The 25,001-nt window shown below is 34.5% G+C and overlaps 2 protein-coding genes and 1 long non-coding RNA gene across 4 annotated transcripts; 1 reads left to right on the top strand and 2 right to left on the bottom strand.

Annotated features, from left to right (window-relative positions):
* Positions 1–1,494: 1,494 nt before the first annotated feature.
* On the bottom strand, positions 1,495–6,010 carry LOC126695254 (uncharacterized). The gene is made up of 3 exons (XR_007646004.1): positions 5,749–6,010; positions 2,761–2,850; positions 1,495–1,891 (listed from the first exon to the last, which is right to left on the bottom strand). It is a non-coding gene; the product is annotated as an uncharacterized LOC126695254 (long non-coding RNA).
* Positions 6,011–7,686: 1,676 nt separating this feature from the next.
* LOC126695252 (uncharacterized) lies at positions 7,687–14,597 on the top strand. The gene is made up of 11 exons (XM_050391928.1): positions 7,687–7,839; positions 8,615–8,863; positions 10,104–10,313; positions 11,162–11,242; positions 11,343–11,429; positions 11,516–11,611; positions 11,856–11,909; positions 12,030–13,132; positions 13,391–13,439; positions 13,543–13,582; positions 14,194–14,597. Exons 2-11 carry the CDS (start codon positions 8,621–8,623, stop codon positions 14,343–14,345), a joined length of 2,115 nt encoding a protein of 704 aa, XP_050247885.1. The 5' UTR covers positions 7,687–7,839; positions 8,615–8,620; the 3' UTR covers positions 14,346–14,597.
* A 2,407-nt stretch (positions 14,598–17,004) lies between these two features.
* On the bottom strand, positions 17,005–24,598 carry LOC126695251 (protein-tyrosine-phosphatase IBR5). 2 transcript variants are annotated; one of them, XM_050391927.1, is made up of 6 exons: positions 24,338–24,598; positions 23,933–24,229; positions 21,468–21,567; positions 18,526–18,583; positions 18,098–18,204; positions 17,005–17,564 (listed from the first exon to the last, which is right to left on the bottom strand). In XM_050391927.1, the coding sequence occupies exons 2-6, from the start codon at positions 24,167–24,169 to the stop codon at positions 17,263–17,265; spliced, it is 804 nt and encodes a 267-aa protein (XP_050247884.1). In that variant the 5' UTR covers positions 24,170–24,229; positions 24,338–24,598; the 3' UTR covers positions 17,005–17,262. The 2 variants fall into 2 exon arrangements, with proteins under 2 accessions (XP_050247884.1, XP_050247883.1); XM_050391926.1 differs by having other exon boundaries at positions 23,933–24,232; positions 24,338–24,594.
* Between the last annotated feature and the right edge of the window lie 403 nt (positions 24,599–25,001).

The following is a 25,001-nucleotide window of genomic DNA, read 5'->3' as shown; positions in this document are numbered from 1 at the left end:
ATAATTAATGGTAACTTTGGGCATGTTAAGAGTTAACAGATAAGCCTGAGGCCTATTGGAGCTAGAACTTTATTTGTCCCTTTAGTCCCACCCCAAGCCACACACTAAAGCTCAATTGGACTAGCCCAAAAGGCTAACCCAATTAGATAATCATTTTTTATTTAATAAGAATTATTAAATAAAAATAAAGTAACCATCCAGACAGTTAAAACGTATGTATGACTAAAAAGAAGGGAAAAACAATTTTCTCTACAAGATTTTTTTAATACACTTTTACAAGAAGGAAAATCAACGTACTTAAGAATTGATTGAGAGACCACTCATCTTGGGCATCATGTGGAATTGGGATGAAGATTAAAGGTCTTCTCAAGTCTTGTTTTTTAATTTTACTGCACCAAGGTACATTTTCTCTTCTTTGTTCTAGAATTCAAGGTTATATGTTATCTCTCATGAATAAAGTAGATCCTTGTGTTGCTTCTGCTATGTGTTTTGTATGAAATGCAAAACCAGTTTTTCCAACAGCATAAACCTATTGCCTCAAGGTTTATTATAACAGCTCGCAACAACTTTTTTTTCATTGCAATAACACCTTATTACAACGACTTTGTAGTTATTGTAACGATTTTTCCCGTTGTAACATGCATTTTTTTTCTTGTAGTGATGGTATATCTAACTTAATTGATAGGCATAAAATAATAAATTCTCCCTCCCTTAACTACCAACTTATCCAAAAATAAATCGTTAATTTTAGGTGGCACCCATAACAAAGATTAACGAAAACATACCTATATTTAGGATAATTTTACTTATGAAGTCCAATTCCAATCTCCTATAATGGCTATGAGTCTGTTTGGCATCACCTTATAAACTCAGTTTTTATGTACATCTTTTTAAAATCTTAATTTTTCCCACTTTTTTATACTTTAGCACACTTTCATCAAAAAGCTAACTTTAGCAAAAAGCTAGATTTCCCAAACGGATACTATCTCCAAAGGAATGGTTCTTTGCCTTTGCATGTTTACGCTTTTTGCTGGCCTTCTCACTAGCCAGACAAATGCCAAAGAGATTAGCTCTGGAGCTACAAGAGAGAACGTTCTTTTTTTTCTTCTTTTTTTTTAATACAGGAGAGACACTACAAGAAAGTTTGCTATTTTCAACGGTTGAAACCGTCAAAAAAAAAATATTAGAAACTGTCGAAAAAAGTATTTTCGACAGTTTAAGTGACCGTTGAGCCACCACTAAAAACTATGTCGAATTTTTTTTTCTACAGCCTATGTGACCGTCGAAAAATGTGATTCACCTTTATCAACAGTTATTAAACATCGAAATATTATTAAAAACTGTTGAAACATATTTTATCTTGAGATAAATTTCAACAGTTTGAAACCGTTGAAATAAGTATTTTTTTTTAATAAATAAATAAACAAATTTGGATTCAGTCCTTCACATGGTCAAAATTTAATAACCTAATTCAAAATATAAACATAAACACAATTGTGCAGTTTCAAATTAAACTCCATTCTCATATAAAAACTAAAGCACCAATCTAATTTTCAAGTATTCAAATAGTTCCAAGTTTTCAAAATGGCTAATTAAAAGAAAAAAAAAATTGAAACCCATTGTGCTCCATCAATTATCCTCAACTATCAGATATATGGAGAAGTGCCACTTCCCAACAAAGAAGGCCAGGCCCATGACAAAAGCTAGTATCATTGAAAAAAAGATGATGCATCCTTTCTTCATGTACTTCCCCATAGAGGACACCCCATCCCTCCTCCCATATTTTCCTTACTCCATAAAACACATACATCCACTCTAACAAGTGCATATCTACCCAATTTGCTCCAAGTTTCATTATAGATATTACACCATTGTGTGCATCAAGAACAACCTGTAAACCACATAAAATTGGGTAAGACTTAAGTGGGGAGCTATCTAAATTTTTATTAATTGTGGATCAAAAAGTCAAGGCCCAAAGGTAAAAAATTGAAATTAAGAGTATAGACAGACCAAACACCAATAATACATGCTTTTTGATAGAGATATCCAACACAATTTAAGGATGATTCTTTCATGGACCAATCTATTTAAAATTTTGGTATCATTATCAAATTCAACAGCAAATGAATAAACTTATGAATGATAAATGATTAACAAACTAAACTAATTGGTAAATTTAGGAAGAACTATCAGATTGAGCTGGCTCAAATGGCTTATCCTAGTTCAACACAATCTGAAATTTGGCTTGGAAGTAAATTGTACTAATTAACTATTTTGAAGCCCCTAATTAATTCACACCAAACATGTAAGGTGTACAAAATTAAGATAAGCCAAAGGCAAAACAAAAAGAAGATATTAATCAAGCTCAGTACACAATAAAATAAACCTCCACAATTTATTGTTTAACTACCATAATAGATAAAGCTTCACACAAAATGAGCAAGTCACTTAATATAAATAACACAATAGATCAGGCTTCACACACAATGAGCAAGTTAGTGGGAGTAAGAGAATTAGTGCACTACAAATATTGATAATGTAAATGAAGTTAAATTGGCTCAAAAAAATACCAAGGTTTCTGGAGAATAATTTATCTTAGATCAACCTGACTTTTCTTTGTTTAGAGACACGGTCATACTCCACATGATATGAAATATAAATCACAACAGTCTAGAACCTAAATAAGGATGGTTCAAAAAACAAATGCCATGAATTGACACTCACGATGAAAATGATCTATAAAAAAAACACCAAACTCACCTCTGTTTTAATTCCAAGTGCCAATGACAATACAACAACTATGATCAAGATGATAAGGTTTAAATCTTGCCAAGCTTCCCAAAGGAGCCTCTGCAGGAAAATAATGAAGCATGGAAACAGATAAAGAAAAAGAAAACCAAAAGAAAATGACAGAATTTAAGTTTACATTAACTCAAAGAAAAAGAAAACCCATACCCAAAAAATTTTCTTTATTCCTCCTTGCTATTTCTTTTATTTTACAATGTCTATCACTATGTGCTTGTCTCATTTATATGCATTGGTGACCTTAACCCAAGCAAGAATAAAGCAATTACTTCTTTATTTGCTAGCTAAAACTAAAGAAATGTTTTAAATAGCTATAAAAATTTATATTCTTTTGTATAGTTTATTTAAGATTGTATTATTCCCTTAGGGTGCAATAAATAGGCAAAAACTTGTCTTAAGTTGAAATGATTACAGACCAACTAAAACTATTGAACAATTAAGTACAAAATCTCTAAAAATAGAAAGGCAACTACCAAAAAGTGCAAAATACTACAAGCCATAAAACATTGACAATAGTGTGGTCAAAATACAAGAATAATGCTTTAGGGTGCAGAGGAAAGGCAACAATATAGGAAACTATGGAAAGAGAGAGAACAGATGTGTATGAATACTTAATTTGTATATTGTTGCATGTGTATTTTTGTACATAGATGGACAACATATATAGGCCCAATGCTAGTTGACTGGAGGGGACAAAGGATCCTTGATTGAGACTACAACCAAGGACTTCTAGTGACTTTAACAAAGAGCTTGATGCAAAATGCCTAATTAGCTAGCTAACAAATAACAATGCCACTAACCTATTGATGGATTCCTTACACTTTGATTTTAGGAACTTACTACTCCAAATTGAACACCATCATGTATTTAGGAAAGCTAACCAATGTGCTAATGCATTGGCCAAGTTGGGTTCTTACCCTCCACCATTTTTTTATGGGGCAGGTACCCTTTGAGCTAAAACTCATTGGCGATCATGATTTGATCATTATTATCCATTGAATAGGTAATTGCTACAATATGGATGAAACATGTTGTCACAGGACACTTTCATTTCATCGCAACAAAAATGGATGGTTGGAGCTTCATCATCCATTCCATGTCAGTTGCATTAGAGAACACAGGAAATGCAAATATGTCAAATATTACAGTGAATTGTTACGTAGGAAACTTCCATTTTCTACCACTTTTTCCTATATAACCAAGAAGGCATACAATGATGTGATGTGGGGGAAAGGCAAAGGGGACACCAATAAAGAAAACAATGTCACAGGAAAATGCTTTCCAATAATTACTCATAACCAAATCTTGACCTCATAATTTAAATCAGTTATAATATAAAACAAAAATTCAAATGGTGACTATGAATATTATCATGAGTTAACATGCAGCTTATACTTCACAAAGCAATTATAATATATTACAAAAAAGTTATTTAAGGTCAAATTTTCCCTACACTGTTCCCAAAGAAGAAACAAATTATAACTTGTTGTTCATCAAAGCAATGACGAACAACATGGTTAAGCAAAGTAAGTTATAGACAAAAAGAATATGAAATGGAGAAAATAATATTCTGATAATCAAACCTAGTTGTAGTGAGTTTTAAATCTTGTTGTTAAATGTGTAGATGCTAGAAATACCATAGGTTCCATAAGTTTCCAACAAAAAGAATGAAAATCAGACTAATAAGTTCATTTTTCACCTTGATGATGTTTCCACCCTTAGTTTTTCTAATGAATAAGTGATATTATTAATCAACAAATCAAACTAGAAATATAAACACCAATTCTCAATAGAAGAAACCTGAGACTCCAACAACACATGGTTAGAAGTCAGACACCAACCCTTAACTTGTACTAGCAGTCAAAACAGAGAAATAAATGTTCCACTTACTACATAAGACCCTAAAACAATGTGAATTGGTCACTGCTTTGCAACTACTTGCACACAACCTCACATAATTTTTGATTTGTTGCATTAGAGCCTCTTCTAACAAGATTCTTCCATTAAACATTGTAGCATTTCTCTAAATCCAAACATAATACATTGATGCAGCCCAAACTAGTTTACAAAGGGGAGGATTTGAACCCTCTTTTCCGTAGATTAGTTAAGGGGAATTATTTGAGCCCTCTTCTCCCCTTTCTTCTCTTCTTAGAGTTTTATTTGTCAAGAAACTCACTTTATCATCAAGCTTCATCAGCCTCTAATTTTGTCTAGTACTTACTCCTTGAAGGGAAATTTCTTCAACCAAATCAATTCAAACAAATTAGTCTAAAGATTAGTCAGAAACCAACAACCAACCAACATTGTTGAAACCAAAACCTCTGGGACATGGTCCCATAAACACACCAGGGAATGTAATCCCAAAAAATCAGTACAATTCTTGATTTTATAATTTAAAAAAAAAAAAAAAAAAGTAGTCATCACTACAATTTTTCACAATGAAACTATAAAATCAGAGTAACTTATTATGAATGCAATGGCTACAGTTTAAAAAATATATATATTAAAACAGTGAGGAACAAAATAGGAACCTAAAAGCTTGAATACTAAGTTGTAAGCTCTAATAAGCATTTTTAGCTCCAAATCTGCAACTATACAGCTACATTAGTTTTAACTGCTAGATTTTTATTTTTTTAATTTCCATTAATTCAATATCTATGAATAATTAAGAAGATAACCTATTTTCCTTCATTTGCCTAATTTTTCTCACAAATCAAAGAGAGCAAAACTGCAAAATATAAAATAAATAAATAATAAAAAGAAATACAAGGCAGAGCATTCATGGAGGGTAATAGGAATGTACTCTGGAGCTTATTGTCCATATATTTGTTTGCAAAAACAACAAAAATTCAAAAAAAAAAATTAGAATCTAGTTTGTAAAAACAATGAAATTGAAATTGAAACCCTAAAACAAATTGCAGATGAGAGAGAATGAGAAATTACTTCTTCAGATCTGGACGCTAGTCTAATTTGCTCATGTTGAAGACACTGAGAGAGTGAGTTAGAAAGAGAAAGGGAGTGAGTGAGATTCTACAAAACCCTAAGAATTCAGCAATAATACTGAACGAATAAACTCCAGAACTCAGCAATATAGCTCTTCGCTTTTTGCTCTTCGGTAATTTGCTTTTGATTACGAGAGAGATGTAAGCTACGAGAGAGAGAGAGGGCGCAAGAAAGAGAGAGCTATCATATAAAACTTTATAATAAGCTCCGTGTTCTTTATTTTAAACATTTTCACCAATATTTCACATTCATCAAACTGTTGATAAAACATTTTATTTATTTTTTCCACATTCATCAAACCGGTGATAAAACATTTCATTTAGTTTTACCACATTCATCCAACCCGTCGATAAAACATTTCATTTATTTTTTCCACTTTCATCCAACCCGTTGATAAAACATTTCTTCTTTTCTTTCGCATTCATCCAACTGTTAATAAAATTTTTCCCTATTTATGTTTTTTTTAACACTTATTTTAACAGTAATGCTAAATGTGGAAATAAGTATGTGAATTACCTTCCTTTACTCAATGGTTGAGTATAATTGTAGATAATTAAAACTTTTATCAACATTTTTTAGTGACCGCGGATAAAAACATGTTGAAAAAACTCAAGTTTGTTGTAGTGAGAACATTCTTAAATGCACACAGGAAGTGCTAAGAAGAATGGTCAAGTAGGCATTCCTGCTAACCCCTACAAAAGAGAGGTTGTGAAGCAGAAAATAAATGTCATGTCATGGTTAACATGCAAAGCCTCTCTTTGCACTAAGTTTAAATAAGGCATTTCACGCCTGGGTGGCTCAAGGGATTGATGCTTTATATGTTTAAATTAAGACCTTTTATATACTTAAATTTAATTAAATAATATATAATTTTTACATAAAATCTATTCTTCTAATTTGTTTAGAAGCAAAAAATTTTAATTTTTTAATGAATTTTTTGTTCATAGGTGAATTGTTCATCTATTTTTTATAATAAGTATTGTTAATTTCTAAATTATATCCAAATTAAACCCTTTTGTATAAAGAAAATATCCAAATTAAATATTAAATATTTAAAAGTTAAAACTTTTAGCATGAAATAAGAGTTCTACTACTACAAACAAACTCATAATTTTTGTCACAACTCTTTTATGTGCAAATTGTAATTAGTTGTTTGTCACTTTTACATAATCATTTTTTTTTTTCTACCAATCACAGTTTTAGCCAGAGTTGTAACAAAAGTTGTACATTTTGTAGTAGCACTAATTTTTTTTTAATACAAAATAGAAATTTTACCCTAACTTAATTTAAGTATATATGTGTATGAAACCCCCTCCTAGAAATTTGAAATCTCAGCCCTTCTCCCCTATACTCTACAAGCACTTATAATTGTAGTGTGACCATCACCCCAAGGGTGCATGGTAGTTATCACTAAAATTTTTGCTAAAGGAAAATGGTAGGACCACAAATTTTGTCACAACTTGCTCACATAGAAAGTTGTAAATAGTGAAGTAAAAGTTGTGACACGTGAGTGAGTTGTGGCAAAAATTGTAATCCTAAATTCTAACATTACTTTTTAATGAAAGAATAGTTATTATAATTCTAATACCACAACTCGCACATATGCCAAATTGTGATTGGTAGAGGAATGTTCTTACACGCACCAATACCTCTCCACCAACAACAACTCCACGATGTGGCGAGGTGTGGCACTTACTTTTCTTAATGAAATAAACTCTCTTTCATTTTACGTACGTCAGCACATGCGTAGTTAAAGTATAATGTACACCGATGACCGCTCATTTTAGTGTGATGCTACACGAACCACTAAAATGCACCGCCTCATATCCTCAGCCCTCCCGATTCCTATATATATATATATATATATATATATATATATATATATAAAAAAATTAGCCAGCCAAGATTTCCATTTTTTGTTTTAGAATTTTGGGTGACTCTTTACAACTTCAACAAGCCTTTCTTCTCTAGAATATTCGATTCTCTTAGACAGACGAGAGAGAGAGAGAGGGAGTCCGATCCTCACGTGAGGTAAGGTCTTCGGAAAATCTATTTATCTGGGTTTGTTCAATTATGGATAATTGTCTCCTACTTCCCAAGATTAAGGTTGTCTTCCTTGAATTGCTAATATAGTTTGTCATTAAGAAATCTTTGTCTTTTCATGGTTTGGTCTTTTGGGTGTAAAAGAAATTATGGGTATGGAGGCTTGTGATTCTTTGAGCAAAGTTTGTTCATTTATTTGTTAATTTTTGCTGGTTTTCCATGAATTATTATGGGATAGATTTTATTTGGGTTGGGTTGTTGTTATTTTTCAATGGATTGGTATTATGAAAGAAGGAGTAACTTTAATTGCCATTGAAGTTGAAGATTTTATCTGGGTTTTGTTGTCTGTATAATTATTAATAATAATTAAAAAAAAAATGTTTGCTTGATCGCATATGGGAATTTGTATAATTTCAATTATTGGATTACTTGGAGCTAGTGTATTCTTTTTGTTTGTTGAAGCATTCTGTGAAGTTGAAACCTGTGGCATGTGGGGGAGGGGTGGGCATCATACTTCCTTTTAAATTTACAGCCAATTCAATGTCCCTTTTTGTTTCCTCCTCATCCTTATAGAATCCACACACACACATGCCAGGACTAAGCTAAGATACTAGTGTAGTCACATCATTTTTGGGTTTCGATAAGTACACATTAACAATCTTTCTAGAAGTTGTTGACTTTCATCTTGGAGCAGGTTTATACTTCCACGTAATTTACTTGTGAATGATTATAAATATTTTTCATACACTGTTCTTTCTTTCAGCAAAACATGCAAAATCCAGAGAGTACACAACACATCTCAGTTGTATGGAGGGGGAAGACATTTACCATAGAAATGAATTCAGGTGCTACTATTAAGGAGCTTGGGCTTGAGCTGCTAAAATTGACCAATGTCAAAGCAGATACCATGCGGCTGATTGTTCCACAATCCTTCAACAAAAGCTCAAAGCTGTTGTCTCCTTTCTCTGATGAGCAGGCATTCTTAAGTTTGCAAGACACTTCCATAAGAAAGGTATTAGCACTTATTATTCTATATTTGGTTAATATTTTTTAACCATTATGAATGTAAATTTTCCTGATATTAGTATATTATTTTTTGTCTAATAAGTGTTGTTAGTTACTGGCAGCACTTTGCAGGCTCTATCACTCAACTTTTAGTACTGGCAGCAATTATTATTTTTATTGCTTCTGAGATGAGCTACTTACTTGCTGGCAGCTAATTCAGTACGTTGTAAATTAAAGTTGAAATCACTCCTCTACATATTTGAAGAAACACAGAGAAACAAAGAAACAGAGAGAGAGAGAGAGAGAGAGAGAGAGAATTTTTCTTTATTAGAGATAAACTGTGATTGAATGGCTTAACTTACAAATGAGCAAGATTTTTTTTTTTTTTTTGATAAGTTACAAATGAGCAAGACTTTTACATTATATACCAAAAACAAGAATCAGAAAATATCTAGAAACAGTTACAAGATCTGTTAACAACCTTTCACATGTGCACAGGTATGAGCACTAACAAACTTAATACATATACACTAAACGACACTGTTCTTCTTAAGAGAAACGGCACCATTTGTGACTAACTGAGACACGCGTGTACTGTTCTTCTTAGACAACACCATTTTCGGTGTTATCGTTGGAATAGTGTCATCTTCAATCTCTTCCAATCTGCAATTGGGGCTTTCAATATTAGAGACAACTAATAATGGATGATTGATTTATAATATAATCTAAAGGAGTTTGCTCTAGCATTGAAAGGCTTTTTGATGCAGTCATGGAAGATCATTTTTTATGACTTCACAAATTCATCTATTCAAGATTTATTTTATGGGGCCCACATGTGAAGTCCAATTGAAGCAAAATTCATGTGATTTTAAGGGCATTTTTTATGGTTTACAAGTAATGGTTAGTTTTGTATACAATGTCAAAACTGTAATTGTCTACAATCTTGTGAATTAAGGGTATTTTTGTAATTATCAATTTTAATTTACTGGTCTAATTAGGAGGTTCTAGTCAAATAGGAGCTCTAGTTCTATTAGAAAATTTTAAGATCTAAAACCTATATGACTGTGTCATATTACTCAAAGAAGAGAGTGTTTAATAAAAATATTGAGTGTTATTGTTTAGTATTGAGACACATTAGCCTTATTGTTCTTTTTTTCTTTTCTTTTTTGATTTTGTTAATTCTTTATGCTGAAAGATCATTCATCAAGTCTTGCGAGTCCACTGATTGCCTGTTTCTTATAATTCAGGGCAAGTCTATTAGAATGATGGGAGTGTCTGAAAGTGAGGTTGATGAAGTTCTACAAAATGCAAAAGCAGACTTGAGGATAGCTGGATTCGAAGAAGAGGAAAAGAGACTGAGGCAGCGAATATCAGACAGACCTCATGCTTCACTGAAACTTCCACAAGGACGTTATATCTTTCGTGATTTTCGCACACTAGAGATCCCAGGAGTAGAGGTGTGTTGACTTTGCTAATTCCTTTTTACCTCATATAATTTGTAGCTTAGATAGAATGGGTGCTGTGTAGATAAAGAACTATATGTGAAAGAGAGAAGGTATAAAGGAAAGACAGATTTAGTCGCTTGTTCTTTTTCATTTAATGAGTTCTTTTTTTATCTAATAAGTTACTTGATACTAATATATTTATAATAGTGCAATATGGACTTGAAATATGTTTTGAAAGAAACGGAAAGATAGACTTGTACATCAGTCTTAGACAGAGACACAATTGTTAGAAACCGTGGCTATGACATATTCTGGTCTATATGCATGCATGTGCACGTGCATCTATATACATATAGGAGATCTGCTGGGGCATGTATAGTCTATACCAATAAAAAAAAAAATACACAATTGCTGAAATTTACATGTGTGTGGCTAGTTGCAGCTTTTGTAAAGATCATTCATGTGTTTGAATTATGAGTTGAACATTGACTTCATCATGAACTTGACAATGAAAACTGTTAGGAAGGGTGCCTAACTAAAATTCTTTATATGTTATCAAGATTCATTTGCAATCATCAACCGATAAATGATACTCTGTAACTATTTTCTTTTTCGCAGACAATAATATTTACTAAGAGTAGAATGTGGGTTGGTAGGTTTTTAGGTGAAGTCTGGATCTGGATATATGTTTTTCTATGAAAGGATATACAGATTGAATGGCAATTTTTATTTTACAAATGTACATGCTTTGAAGTGAATGTTTATATCTTTCCTTGGAATATGTGCTTCTAGAAGAAAAAAATCAAGCTGCCAATATCTTGAACTGATTATCGATTGATTTGGTTGTTACTTGTTTACAGTTGAATCCCCCAGCTTCTGAGGCATTGAGAATAATGCACACGCTCGCTGCAGATCCTGGAATTGTTGCTATTATGAACAAGGTGCATTGGATAAATTTGGCACACTTAAATATTTTTTAACAAGCTCCCATCATTTTGTTATGTCATCATTGATGAGTTGTATTTTGGTTGTTCTTTACAGCATCATTGGTCTGTAGGTATTATGACTGAGATGGCACCCATTGGTTATGTTGGCATAAGTCCCAAATGCATTCTTGGTTTTAACAAGGTAATGGCCATTCTAAACATACGTATATATTTCATTAGTGTTTTATTTTCTTTAATTTTTTGTCTTGCTGACTCTTATTTTCGCAGAATTATGGAGAGGAGATATCTCTGCGTCTTAGAACTGATGACCTTAAGGGTTTCAGGAAGTATGAGAGCATCAAGAAAACTCTTTTGCATGAACTTGTAAGTTAAATAACTTTTCAGTGTGAGAGGATTGTGCTTTTGTATGTGCATGTGCATGTATGTGTGTCTCAGTGTCTCTATGAACTTCTATGCATACAGACAAAATGTTACTGTTTAATGAATGACAAAATCACTTTGGTTATTCAACATAAAATGAGATTGTAGGCAATAGCGCTTGGTTAAGTTGATTTTGAACTAGCTGGTCGGTTTTGAGAAAACTCAAATTATTCTTTATTGCTATCAGGCTCACATGGTACACTCTGAACATGATGCCAACTTTTATGGTCTGGATAAACAGGTAAGAACATGTTCTTATTCATGTGTTTTCATGTTTTAAGTGCAAATTTTACTTTAAGCTCATTACTGAGTGGGCATTTCTTGATTTGATGTGTTTTTTTTTCTTTTTTTCTTTTTGTAGTTGAACCAAGAAGCTGCTAGTTTAGATTGGACAAGATCAAGAAGTCATACTTTGAGTGGAGTACAGTATTCAGAAACTTATGAGGATTCATTTGTTGGAGACAGTAGTTATTCCGCTCAGAAGCTTGGAGGAAATACATCAGATCAGCTTGCAAGTGCTTGTGCATCTTCAGTTGCTGCTGCTTATCGTCGTTTAGCAAATGCTTCTGAAAACAGCTTGGGAGGGTCTATAGTAAATGAAGAACCTGACCCTGATGATTCTGGGTTCAAAACACGTGAAGAAGATGATTCTATGTATTCCATAGAGGAAGAAAACTTGGATATTTGGAGTCCAAATGAAGCTGAGAGAAAAACTGCTTATGAGCCTGATCCTGATGATCATTCTGGCAATCATAACAAGCTTGAGCCTGATCCTGATGATTCACTGGGTGGGGAAACTTTGGAGTCTGAATTTTATCCAGAATTTACTGGAAGTAAAACAATATCTCGACAAGATTTCAATAACGCTGGGCCAACACAACTCTTGCCTCCTCCAGAAACCAACTTGATGCTGAGAACCTCAAAGTTGCATGAAGAACCTGATCCTGATGAATCTCAGGAGATGGAGATTGTGGACAGCAGAACTCAAACAAGCAAAAACATTGAAGAACCTGATCCTGATGAATCTCAGGAAATGGAGATTCTGGACAGCAGAATTCAAACCAACAATAACATTGAAGAACCTGATCCAGATGACACGGCAGAAAAGCAGAATGGTTTGGAATATGGAAACATCATGGGACTAGATCTGGATGATTACCCAGAAAATGAGACCATCAGAGATCAAGCCTGTCTAAATAAGGCTTATAAAGAACCCGATCCAGATGAGTCTCAGCCAAATGGAGTTCTGGCAGAGCCTGATCCTGATGATAATTTGGTGCATCCACTGGGAATATCGAGAATGCAAACCTATGAGCCAGATCCAGATGATCAAGAACTTCAAAGAATCCAAGACCCTGTTACAGTTGTTTGTAGCCGTCTGCAGAAGGCCATTGAAATGCTGCAAGTTGAAGTTACTCCCATGGAAGCTGCTGCAGTACTACAAACTCTGTTTAAGATAATTAGGTACACTTGTCAAATCATTGATTTCATTCATCCTTTTTTTATTGAATTTTTCTTTTTTGGTGGGAAGACATAGAAACACAGGGTTTTTTCTTCCATTATAATACAACTGGCCTGCATTTGCAAGCTCTTTCTCTGAGTTTGCTTAGGAAGCCCCCTGCATATATATAGCCCAGCAATATCATCAGTTATCCAATCTATTTTTGTACTTTATCTATTGAGTTATTGACAAATGTTCGAATTATGTGTATTTGCTTGCAGGAATGTCATTGAACACCCAAATGAGATGAAATACAGAAGACTGCGAAAGGTATAATTATTATCTCTCAACCTTAGTGAAAGACCAAAACTTTGCATCCTAGAGTTTCCTCATTAAATTTTTAATTGATAGCTAATGGGTTATGCATTTGCAGGCTAATCCCATAATCGAAAGGAATATTGCGAATTATAAAGGTTTGCTTCTTTTCTCATTCTAAGTATCAATTTTACCGAGTCCTGTGAGAGTCACTAGAATTTGTCTTGAGTGAAATTGTTGGTAGGTCCCAGATATTTGAAAATTATGAACTGGAAGCTGAATGGAGCTAGAAAATGATATATAAGCTTTGGAATTTCAATGTCTTGTTAGGTGTAAATAAAACATGCATGAGAGAGAGCCAGTCGGTTGGAATCACAATATTGCTGTACCGTGTTCAATCTTGTGCCATGTTCAATCTTGCGTTGACATGTGCACTGAATGGAGGGTTGGACCTTTAATCTCTTACAGGATGAGATATATTAGCCATGTCAAACTTGACATATGTTAATCAAAGATGGCATAAGATAGATTATGTGAATTTGGCAAATCAAGGGACATCTTACTAAAGTTTTCCACTTACTAAATACTACCCCAAGGGATTGCATTAATTATGTCATATTACTATATTAGTGACCATAGAACTCTCACCCTAATCAGATGGAAGGGGTGAAATTAAATATTTACCAGATCTATATAGGAAGTTAACTTTATGACATCTCTAAAATGAGGGCCATTGGCATTAATCCCTTTCTGGTTTTTGTGCTTTCAGCTGCTATGGAAATTCTTACTTTGATTGGTTTCAATGAAGATGTTGAGTCAGACGAGATTGGAAAGGCAGAAGCTTATATAGTTTTGAAGCGGAATGATCCAGGGCTATTGTGGCTTGCAAAGTCTTCCCTTGAAGCATGTATTGCTTACTAATGGTAGAAGTGCAAAATTGATGAAGAACTTTTAAAACAGTAAATGTGCCATGTAAAGGTTTTGCATTGTGTTATAGTTCACAAAATACAGGATTGTACATTTGTGCTGTGATATATCAAGTTGATATTAGACTATTAAATGTAGATAAAGAGGTCTGGGAATCCGATGTCAGATAATTGCATGGTTACGGTTGTGTTGTTGTCCAATTATGGAAGTTCTTGATAATATACAGAGAGATTATTACAAGTTTTATTGTATGCTGTTTTTAAAGCATTTCTGATATTAGTTTTATGTAAAGCTGTAACAACTCTTCTGATGCTACCATCATATAGTGATACAAGTACAACGATCAGCATGTGACAAAAGCCCGGTGAATCAAAAACAATTTCATTACCAAAGAGAGACTCCACAGTTTATATGGTAAACTCGTAGAAGGATTGGATGTAATTTTAGTTTCAATTTGGTTAGGAAGAAGGAAATCGAGATTGTACACAATTCATACAGTAAGTTTGTATGATAGAATGGCGGCCCATTGGTATACTATGTTTGCCACCTTTCTCCACTTTTGTTCACAACTTCTAACAATTCACTTCTTACAACATTTTACACCGTTAGGCAAGTGCCAAGGCCGAAGATGACATTGAACTCAGAAGAATAATAAGTTTATGGAAAAATGTGTAGAAGCTTGCAAGTTGCAACGTGGAAAATAGGGTCGCAGAGGCCATGACGGATGTGCCTTCTATTAGAAATATAATTTCTCTGTTTCAAGCAAAATGAAAGAATTATCTATCTAAATTATTTGTAAGAGGATTCTCCTCTTTGGACTGAACCTTTATGTAATTCAGAAATACCCCTAAACTTTACATTTAACAGGGAAAAAACTCAAGGACAACTCAATAAAAATATGTATCTAACTCTACTTAAAATGCCTACAAATAGGATACTCTCTTACTAATCCATGCCTTCAAAACAAACTTATCAATTTTTTTTAAAAGGAAAAATATGACTAGACAAAAAAAAAAAAAAAAAAAAAAAAAAAAAAAAAAAAAAACCCTTATCGCATGCGCAAAGTGTGTGTGATGAGGCTAGTTTTACAAATAAGACTTTAGTTGTTTGTATCAAAAGTACATAAGACTGTTATTTAAAATTACCTCATCGCATGCGCAAAATGTGTGTGATGAGGCTAGTTTTACAAATAAGACTTTAGTTATTTGTATCAAAAGTACATAAGACTATTATTTAAAATTTTTAAATAACATGACACTAAATGCACTTTTAGATTTATAATATTTATAGGTTTTAGTTATCTCAATTGGTAAAATCTTTGATAGTTGAATAAGAAATCTACGATTTAATCCCTGCCTACATCAAAAACTGATTGGTGTTTTGATCTGATAATGATAAAGAGCACAATTATCAGAAGTGAATGTCATATATTGAAATTTTATAAATAAATAAAAAATTATAATATTTAATCTTGACCATAGAATTAAACCAGTTAAATGGAGATAATTATTTTTCTATTGATTTATATGAAAATGGGAGTTAAAAAGATGCCTTATATTGATTGTGAAATTTGGCCTCTGGGTACCTAATGGAAAAGTTGTATTCCCTTTACCCTCATGAGTTCTTCCTTCATGATGAATGCAGGAGGTTGCTGCACTTGTATAGTATAGTAAGTGCGGCCTAAGAGACACTAACCAAAGCCGCTCACTCCAGGAAAGAGGCAAACATGCATGTAAATGTTAATGTATACAAACTAAGATCATATCACCTACCAAATCTTAGGACACGTAATATACATTACATTGGATGGTGATTATGTAGGGTATGAGAATCAATATTGCCAGTAATACAAAAAAGTTATTTCTATTTATCTTATTGATTACACTAGAAGTAGAAGGAACTACAGTATAAATCTATATTCCATAATTTCTCTCCTCTGACCACCTCCACACATCTTCATCTATTGATCTTCTTGTTGGCAAAGGCTACAGCCTACATCACTGATTCACTATCAAATCTTCAAGCTGCAGCACGATCTCGTCATAGCTCTCAAACCCTAGGTTCTCAATTACACTAGCAGCTCCTTTAAGAGCTTCGATCAAGCTAGCATCACTCATTTTGAGCCGCTGATGATGTCTCTTTGAGGTCATAGATTCCTACACAAACTATAATTGACTCAAAAATGTTGGCTACTCATTAAATGTGCATAAGAATGGCTACAAATATTTTGGCACTGTGAAGCAGTTCCATTGACCACCACACCTTTGAGTACGAGGGAATTAGGTTAGTTTTCTTCATCTTCTTCTTTTTTTGGGGTGTGTTGGGGACCAATATAAACTTGGGAATACTTTTTCACCAATTTAGATATATTACTTTAGAATAACTATTCCCTATAATGAAGGTCAACTATATAGCTATTTTGAAAAGGAAAAAAAAAAAAAGATACTCTATTTGAGAAATATTTGTGTATCAAACATTTCTTTAATGCAATGGACAATGATTTTATGCAGCATAATCTGCAAGAATGGCCTATATACCGACATATAGCCTTTTAAGTAAACCCTAAACCCTCAAACACTGCCGCCATCCCCCCCCCCCCCCCCCCCCAAAAAAAAAAAAAAAAAGGAAATAATGAAATTAAATCAAGAGAGCATTGAGGAAAGAGATAGATATATACCCTACTAATCATTTGTATAATATTTGGAACGAGTCAATATGATGTTGCACTTTTGAACATTAGACTCGAAAAAACAAGGCACCCATACTGACCAACATGTCAAATCTTACAAACCAAAACGTTTTTGAGAATTTTACTCCCACTTTACATCCAAATTGTGTTAAAAAGAAATCTGAAAGTCAGGAATTTAACTTCTGACCATGGGATCTCGCAAAAGATAAAGAGACCGGAAAATCAAGAACCATCCATTTGAATATCACTGCCATTTGGATTCAGTATATTATCATTATTATTCTGAGTCTGGCCGGCTCCAAAAGTAAACTTGTTCAGAGCAATGTCTAAAGGAGGACGGGCAAAAATAGAGGTCGTACCAACATTGCTGAAAGCAGGAACAGAAACCGGATCATTAACCTTTGGGAAGCCAAAGCTAAACGAAGGAGGCACACCTGTAGGTGCAAAAACAGGCAGGACAGGGTTGCCAGGATCAATTGATCCAAAGATCTTCTGCTCATACTCCTGCAGTTGCTTGTAGACAGCTACATTAAGAAACAAAGAAATGAAAGTCAGAGATATGGGGGCCATCTCATTCATACTCCTGCAGTGGTTGATTTCAACTACCATGCATGCTTTAATTATTTGCAAGACAATTCCTTCAAATGATTAAGAGCTATCAAGAGCAATTCATCACAGCATCAGAATGGGACAGCTGCTATGCAAGTAATGTCTTGCAAAATGAAAAACTTTCAGAATTTAAAAGCTTTGAAATATGAAATTTGCATGCTGATCCAACTCCATTTAAGACCCCAAACAAAGAGGATTAAGAAAAGGGGAAAAAAAAGGAAGTTATAAAAGATATCGGTTTCAGGTTTCAACCCATCCACCTTGCAATGTTCCAGAATCCACTATAGATTCCAATCAGCTTGCATAGCTTAACCAGTTAAAATCATGATCTGGGGCTTAACAATGTGGTAGTCCTTTCTGATATTCCATTTAACCAATTACCTGCAAAATAGCTAATAGCTAAGCAATTTGATGCTTCTTACAATGCGAAAATAGACCATGTGCATACCTTCAGATAATTCAACAGATGGTCTCCGCTCTTTCACCCACTGGTAACTTTGGGCAAGTCTCCATCCTTTGGACTTCATCAAGTAAGCCATTACAATTGCTGGTGACCTGTCAAGGGAACAAAATGAGTACATCAGAAAAAAATATTTGGAGAATCCAAATCATCTGGTATGGAGGCCCCATTATGTCCGAATTATATTCCACCACTAAAAGCTCTGGGATAGGGCTGGTATTTATAGCATTCTTGATGGTATATGATGCCCTATGGCTGGTATGTGATGCCCTATTTATAGCATTCTTGATGCATTTGCGGGTAGGTGGCTGACAGGTGTGGCTATTTGTGCTTTCTGTATGTTAACCTTAGTCTTGCATGTGCAGGGGGAGGGGGAGAGGGCAAGAGACCCAAATTATTTTGCAGTAAAAATTTACCTATTTTTTCCAGACATGCAGTGCACCAGAACACGAGCTTTGTCCCTTTCACATTGCTCTGCAAAATCAAGCAAAAGTGAACTCAAACTGCCATCTAAAGTAACTGAGAATATCTTGTGGTACAATTAAAAAGATCCAACAGTTAACCTTTAGTAAATTAGTACTATTGCAAGCCACTTGGTTTCATTATAAATAAGCTAGCTAAAATTTGTTTAACCAAACTCCATGGGTCAATCATAATAGACAATTCCTTTTGTCAATCTTTAACTTCTTTAAATGCTGACGTTAAAGATTTGTTCTGCAAAGTGACTGATTTTATTGCATACATTTAAATCTGTAGTCTTTTTTTTTAGAGATAATTTCAATTATGGCATCCGCTCCTAATGATCGCTCTTTATCATCAGAGCAAGACACCAATTGGTTTTTTGGTGTAGGCAAGAATCGAACCTAAGATCTTTTATTTGACAACAAGAGACTTTATCAACTGAGCTAACTAAAACCCACATTTAAAATTGTAATCTTGTTTTGTCAATCTTGATCATATTAGAAATAAGGGCTTTCCTCTATTATCCTTCTGACCCTCCATTAGCCACTCTTAGTCCAAGTGCCTTACATCATTTGACTTAGGGTCCTATGTAAAAATGGCTCCACCAGAGGAAATGAATCACCAAGAGAGAGAGAAGGATAACCAACATGAGGGTCAGAGGGTGACAAGAGAACTCACCCAAAGGTGTACCTAAAGGCTGTGGGACTCTTGGGAATATTTTGCTAATGCAGGATAGAAGAATAGTAGGGGAAAAAAAAAAAAGACAATTGGTCAGGCACATATACTCTCTCCACACTTTTCAGCTCTATATAAGATGGCTTTCACCAGATTTTTTCGAGGTGTAAGGACCCAATGATAACTGGATGAGGTCCGTTTTATGAGAGGAATCAACAGACATAGGGGACAAGTGGAGTAATCCATGGTGCATTGCTGGGTATTTTAATGTTGTGTGATTTCCTAGTGAGAGGATAAGGGACATAAGATTTATGCCAACAATGGGGGAATTTTCAGATTTTATTGATGAGAGACATTTAATTGTCCTTCCTCTGGGGGAGAAATTTTTACCTGATCTTATAATCATGAGAAACCCACCAGACCTGGATTGATCCTTTCTAGTTTCGACAGATTGGGAGGAACAATTTGAGAAATCCATCCAAAGTATTCTAACTCAAGCTGTATCAGACAATTGTTCCATCCTTTTAGACGGTGGCGCTCTCAAACGTGGCAAAGGTCCGTTCAATTTGAAACATGTGGTTCAAAACTGAAGGATTTCAGGAAAAGGTGAAGCTTTGGGGGAGAATTATCAGTTTGACACCTAGCTATGTTTTAACTAGGAAATTGAGAGCATTGAAGGAGGATCCACGGGAATGAAATAAGACCAATTTGGTAACATAGGGGTTTGGATGAAGTCAATTTTGGATGGTTTAAAGGAGCTTGACAAAAATGAGGTATCAACAGTCCCTTTGGTTGAGGAAAGATTACAAAGGGATAAGCAAAGTCAGAATTCAAAAAAATTGTACATCTACAAACGATTAGTCAAAGACAAAAAATCTAGAGCCATTTGACTACAAGCTTTCAAGTTAGGGTGAATGGCAGAAGAGTTATTGATAGCTCCCACATTCTTTTTGTAGATGACACCATTGTATTTTGTGATGCCTCACCTGAACAACTTGGTTATCGTCATTGTGTGCTTATTTCCTTTGCAGCCATATCTGGTCCTAATCTGAATCTGAGCAAAAGCGAACTGGTTCCAATGGATGAAGTAGAAAACCTGGAGGGTCTTCCTGAGTCATCTTAGGGTGCAATGTTGGTTTACTACCTATGACCTACCTAAGCCTACTTTTGGGCTTTCTTTTCAAATCCAGTAGTATCTGGAATCCTATTTTGGAAAAGGTGGGAAAAAAGTTAGCAAGATGGAAAAAGCTACAACTATCTAAAGGAGGAAGGACAAATTTGATCAAGGATACGTTATCTTCTATCCCAACTTATTTCATGTCTTTGTTTATGATATCTACCCTTGTGGCCAATAAGTTGGAGAAGTTTCAAAGTTTCCCACATAAAAGAGGGAGGTTTGAGCATCAGGAAACTCAGTTCATTTAACTAAGGGCTTCTCAGGAAGTGGCTATGGACTATTTTAATATTAGCTACAGCATATTCCAACAACCACCACCAAAAGAGGAATAAAAAGAAGTGATGTACCTCAAATTCAGTTACATCCTGCTATTTATCATACTTAACAAAAAATAATTAAAATCCTGCTAGTTACACTGAAATTTACTTGTCATCGATTAAAAGGAAAAAAAAAAAAAAGGGATGGTATGTTTGGTTGAGAGGATGGGAAAATTGGGCGACAAAAAAATGAGGAAAGAAAAAAAACTTTGTTTTTCCCATGAGTTTTTGGTATGACGGATAAAAAAGTGAAAGGATGGAAATAATATTGCTATTATGCCCATTTTTTAGTTTAAAACAATGGGAGTATCAGAGGTAATTTGGAAGGAACAAAGCCTGGGTGGAAATTCCCCACCCACCCCATATTCTTTACTCTCCCTTTTTACTCCAACCAAACAAAGGAAAATCATAAATCATATTTTCCTCTCCCCTTTCCACCTTCTCCCCTTTTCACCCCAAGCAAACACAACATAAGAAAAAAGAGAATTCCTTCTTATAAGAAAACTGCCATGCCTGTTTGGCTTTCCATTTTTAAACCACCCTTTTCTAGGTACAGTTTTTCAAATAACCCATTTTCAAATAGCCGAAAAAAATAAACGGTACCAAATGGGCACTAAAAGTCTAAAACAACTCCAATGAACAGCACAGTAATGCACAAGTATCAAAACAAAAAGCAGCAACTGAACCAAAGAATATAAACTCATTAGGACAAGGAGGAAAAACATACCTAAAAATTGAATTGCATCATCAAAAGGCAAAGTTTTGTCCTCTTGCAAGCAGTGATAGGTGAACGAATTCTTGTAGAGATTTTGACAAGCAGGTACTGTCTGCTTATATACAAAAATAAAAAAAAAAAAAAGTAATAAGAGAATGTCAGCCCTTTTATTGTACTAGATCAACTAAGTCATTGTTTTACATGAACAGATGAATACAAGATATAGTTTCTGGCATGATTCATTTTCTCATATCCCCAATAAATCCATCCTTCTCCACAAATGTTTTATGAGATGCAACCCAAAAGAAGGTATTTGAAATTGATAAATGCAACTAATAAGTGTAGAAATATGGACAGCCACAAACAAGCACTCTCCTAGACACCCTTAGAAGTTCACATTAGCTAAATCTAGATAAACTCATTCTCTTTGTTATATCCGCATTTCATAAAACTTCCCATGCTTATGTACAGTATTGGACTACCTCAAGAATCACATGACAAATATTAGTCCACCTATTAATTTATGAAACACTACCGATTGTAAAAATAACTAAACAACCTCCTTATTTTAACTACTTGGATTTGAATAAATAAACTGTCATTTGTCATTCAATTCTAAACAAGGCTAAATTTTCCGTTATAAGTCACATGCCTATTGGTATAAACCCCATTCACCTTCATGTAGCCTTCACATTGTACTTTATAGCTCCTTAACCATTTAAGTTGTTTCACCCATCTTGTCCTCGATTCATGTTGTTTCCATTTAAACGGCATGTTACTTCTTAGCCCCAAACTTTTGACATAAAAAAAATCATGAATACGTTATAGCTCTATAGATGAGTTGTTTGATGTTCTAGGGAGTAGGGTGTAAGCAAGGTTCGTTCCCCATGAAATATCTGGGTCTCCCTTTGGGTGCCAAATTCAAAGAAAAGACAATTTGGAACCCAATTCTTGAGAAGGTGGAAAGGAGGTTAGCAGGATGGAAACGTTTATATCTCTCTAAGGGGGTACAGTTACTTTAAAAATTAAAAGTACTCTATCCAATTTACCGACCCATTTCCTGTCCTTATTTCCTATCCCTGTTGTTGTGGCCAATCGTATTGAGCAACTTCAATGGACCTTTCTTAGTTTCTTTGGAGTGGTTTGGGAGACAATTTCCATTTGGTAAAGCGGTTTATGATTTGTGCTCCTCCCCAATTTGGGGGGTCTGGCTATTAGGAGTTTGAGATGTTTTAATGAAGCTTTGTTGGGGAAATGGTTGTGGATATTTGGGATTGAGAGAGAGGTGTTGTGGAGAACAGTGATGGGGGTCAAGTATGGCTAAGAGGAAGGTGGTTGGTGCTCTAATTCAGTAACTAGTCCTAATAGGGTGAGTCTGTGGAATACTATAAGATATGGTTGTACTACCTTTTCTTGCTACATTCAGTTTGAGGTTGGGGATGGGTATAGAGTGAAGTTTTGGCATGATATTTGGTGTGGGGAGAGCCCTCTAAAAATGAGTTTCCTAGAGTTATTCAGAATTAGTCGGGATAAGGAGGCTAATGTGGCAGCTGTAATGAAGTTTTCCAAGGGGATTCTTTATTGGGATCTCAATTTCATGAGAGCTGTTCTAGAAGTCTTTGTTCAATTTTATGGACATTATTTATGGCGTTTCTTTGAGTAAAATGGTGGGGAGGATAGGATGTGTTGGAAGACAGCCAAGTGTGGTTTTGACGTGTTAATGATCAATCCTTCCTTTGGAAGAGCATTTGTAAGCCAAAGGTCTCGCAGCTTTGGAGAAAATTTTGACGAATTAATAATTTACAAAAAAGGAATGTTCGGATTTTGAATTGGTGTTATTTGTGTAAAGGTAGCGGGGAATCAGTAGACCATCTTTTATTTCATTGTCCTATTGTCACTAAGTTGTGATCTGTGGTTTTCATCTTGTTTGGAATCCATTGGGTGATGCCAAGGACTGTAGTTGATCAATTAGCTTGTTGGCAAGGAAAGCTTGGGCGTCATCATAATGAGGCTGTTTGGAAGGCTGTCCCTCATTGTTCGATGTGGTGTATTTGATGGGAAAGGAACAACCGGAGCTTTGAGGATTTAGAAAGGAATTTACCGGAACTGAAATTGTTTTTCTCTAGAACTTTATTGGATTTGATGTCAGCTGTGGGAAGTCACTGTTTATTTCGGTTTGTGATTTGATTGATGTTTGTAATTGGAATGTTTGATTGTTTTTGGTCCCTAGTTGTATACAACCTGTATACTTGGTGACTCTTCCTTGGGATCAATAAAATTTCATTAGTTATGAAATACACACATGTATGTGTGAACAAATACCACAACTAAATCCAATTCCAAATCACAAATTCAATCAAGGTGATAATTTCATTGAACACTCAAATAGAGTAGCACTAACACAATGTATAAAACAACCAAAACATTCATAACCTTAATAAACCAATTCCAAATCAAATATTAGAATACCAACTTACATTGAGAACACGAGAGATTCCCTGAGTCTTGAGAAGTTCCGAGCGTGAAGCGTTATCATAGCTACCTAGATAGAGAAACTCAGGCAAGATCTCCGATGGAAAGGCGCTGACTTGAATCGAAGTTTTCTCAGCCGAAGCCGGAATCCGATGGCCACATATCCCACATACCTCTCCTTCTTCGTATTTGTGATAGTGCCCACAAACCCCACAAGGGTTCTCTCTCTCCCTCTTCCTCATAGCCCAAAACACAAAATTAGCGTAAATCACAAAACAAGAAAGACCCAGATGAGGAAACGGCTTCTATATCAGAAAACAATGAAGACCCAGATTAGATACCAGGGAATAAAGTCTAAACCAATAAGGAATTCAACAAAAGAAGTGAAAATATTAAAGATTTGTGCTTGCCTAAAGTGTGCAAAGAGAGAGATAGAGAGAGTGATGTAGCTTCTTCCTAGTTCTGTCCTTTCTCTGATCAGATTGTGGACTTGGATTTGTTATCTTGCTCTCTTGGGTGTAACCAGGTTGTCCTTGTTTAGGCGGTACAGCTACTAAGTTAACAGATCGAGCACGTATTTATTTGTGATTTATGAAAAATATAAATAATATATATATATATATATATATATATAAATTGGGTTCTGAGAAAAAATTAATAAATAAGAGGGTTCTTGATTCTTTAATCTTTGATGGAGGGCATGGGCATTTTGTTAACGAATAGCCCAGATTTTGTAATTGTCCTGCTCTTTTGATCGCACACGACTTTGCCAAAAACCCTTAGGTCCACCATCTATAATTACCCAATCATGCAGTGCCACATAATTACCCTTTACAAAAAAAAAAAAATTGGGTACCTTTTACTATTATATGCCGTATCATTTCATTTGGTATTGGATTAAACAAAAAAATAAAGTAAATTCAATGGATGGTTTTTTTTTTTTTTGGACCCATAGGCACAGGTAATTTTAGGCTATGTTTTCAGTTAGGCCAAATGATTAAAAGGAGGAAGAGGAGGAGAAAATCCAAAAATAGCCAAATTGGAATTTCTAATGGGGGCCATGGTAAGAGGGAA

The sequence above is a fragment of the Quercus robur genome, chromosome 8, assembly GCF_932294415.1.
Source record: "Quercus robur chromosome 8, dhQueRobu3.1, whole genome shotgun sequence".
NCBI classification, from domain to species: Eukaryota; Viridiplantae; Streptophyta; class Magnoliopsida; order Fagales; family Fagaceae; genus Quercus; species Quercus robur.
Note: the sequence above shows the minus strand (reverse complement) of the source record. Positions and strands in the feature narration are given on the sequence as shown.

What these genes read in the sequence shown, in the direction of transcription:
- LOC126695252 (XM_050391928.1), top strand. Translation starts at nt 8,621, where the DNA reads ATGCAAAATCCAGAGAGTACACAACACATCTCAGTTGTATGGAGGGGG. An exon ending in AAGACACTTCCATAAGAAAG is followed by an intron (nt 8,864 to 10,103) that starts GTATTAGCACTT and finishes CTTATAATTCAG; the next exon opens with GGCAAGTCTATTAGAATGAT. An exon ending in GCATTCTTGGTTTTAACAAG is followed by an intron (nt 11,430 to 11,515) that starts GTAATGGCCATT and finishes TTATTTTCGCAG; the next exon opens with AATTATGGAGAGGAGATATC.
- LOC126695251 (XM_050391927.1), bottom strand. Translation starts at nt 24,169, where the DNA reads ATGAGGAAGAGGGAGAGAGAGAACCCTTGTGGGGTTTGTGGGCACTAT. An exon ending in TGATGCAATTCAATTTTTAG is followed by an intron (nt 18,584 to 21,467) that starts GTATGTTTTTCC and finishes TTGATTTTGCAG; the next exon opens with AGCAATGTGAAAGGGACAAA. An exon ending in ATCTGTTGAATTATCTGAAG is followed by an intron (nt 17,565 to 18,097) that starts GTATGCACATGG and finishes TTCTTAATGTAG; the next exon opens with CTGTCTACAAGCAACTGCAG.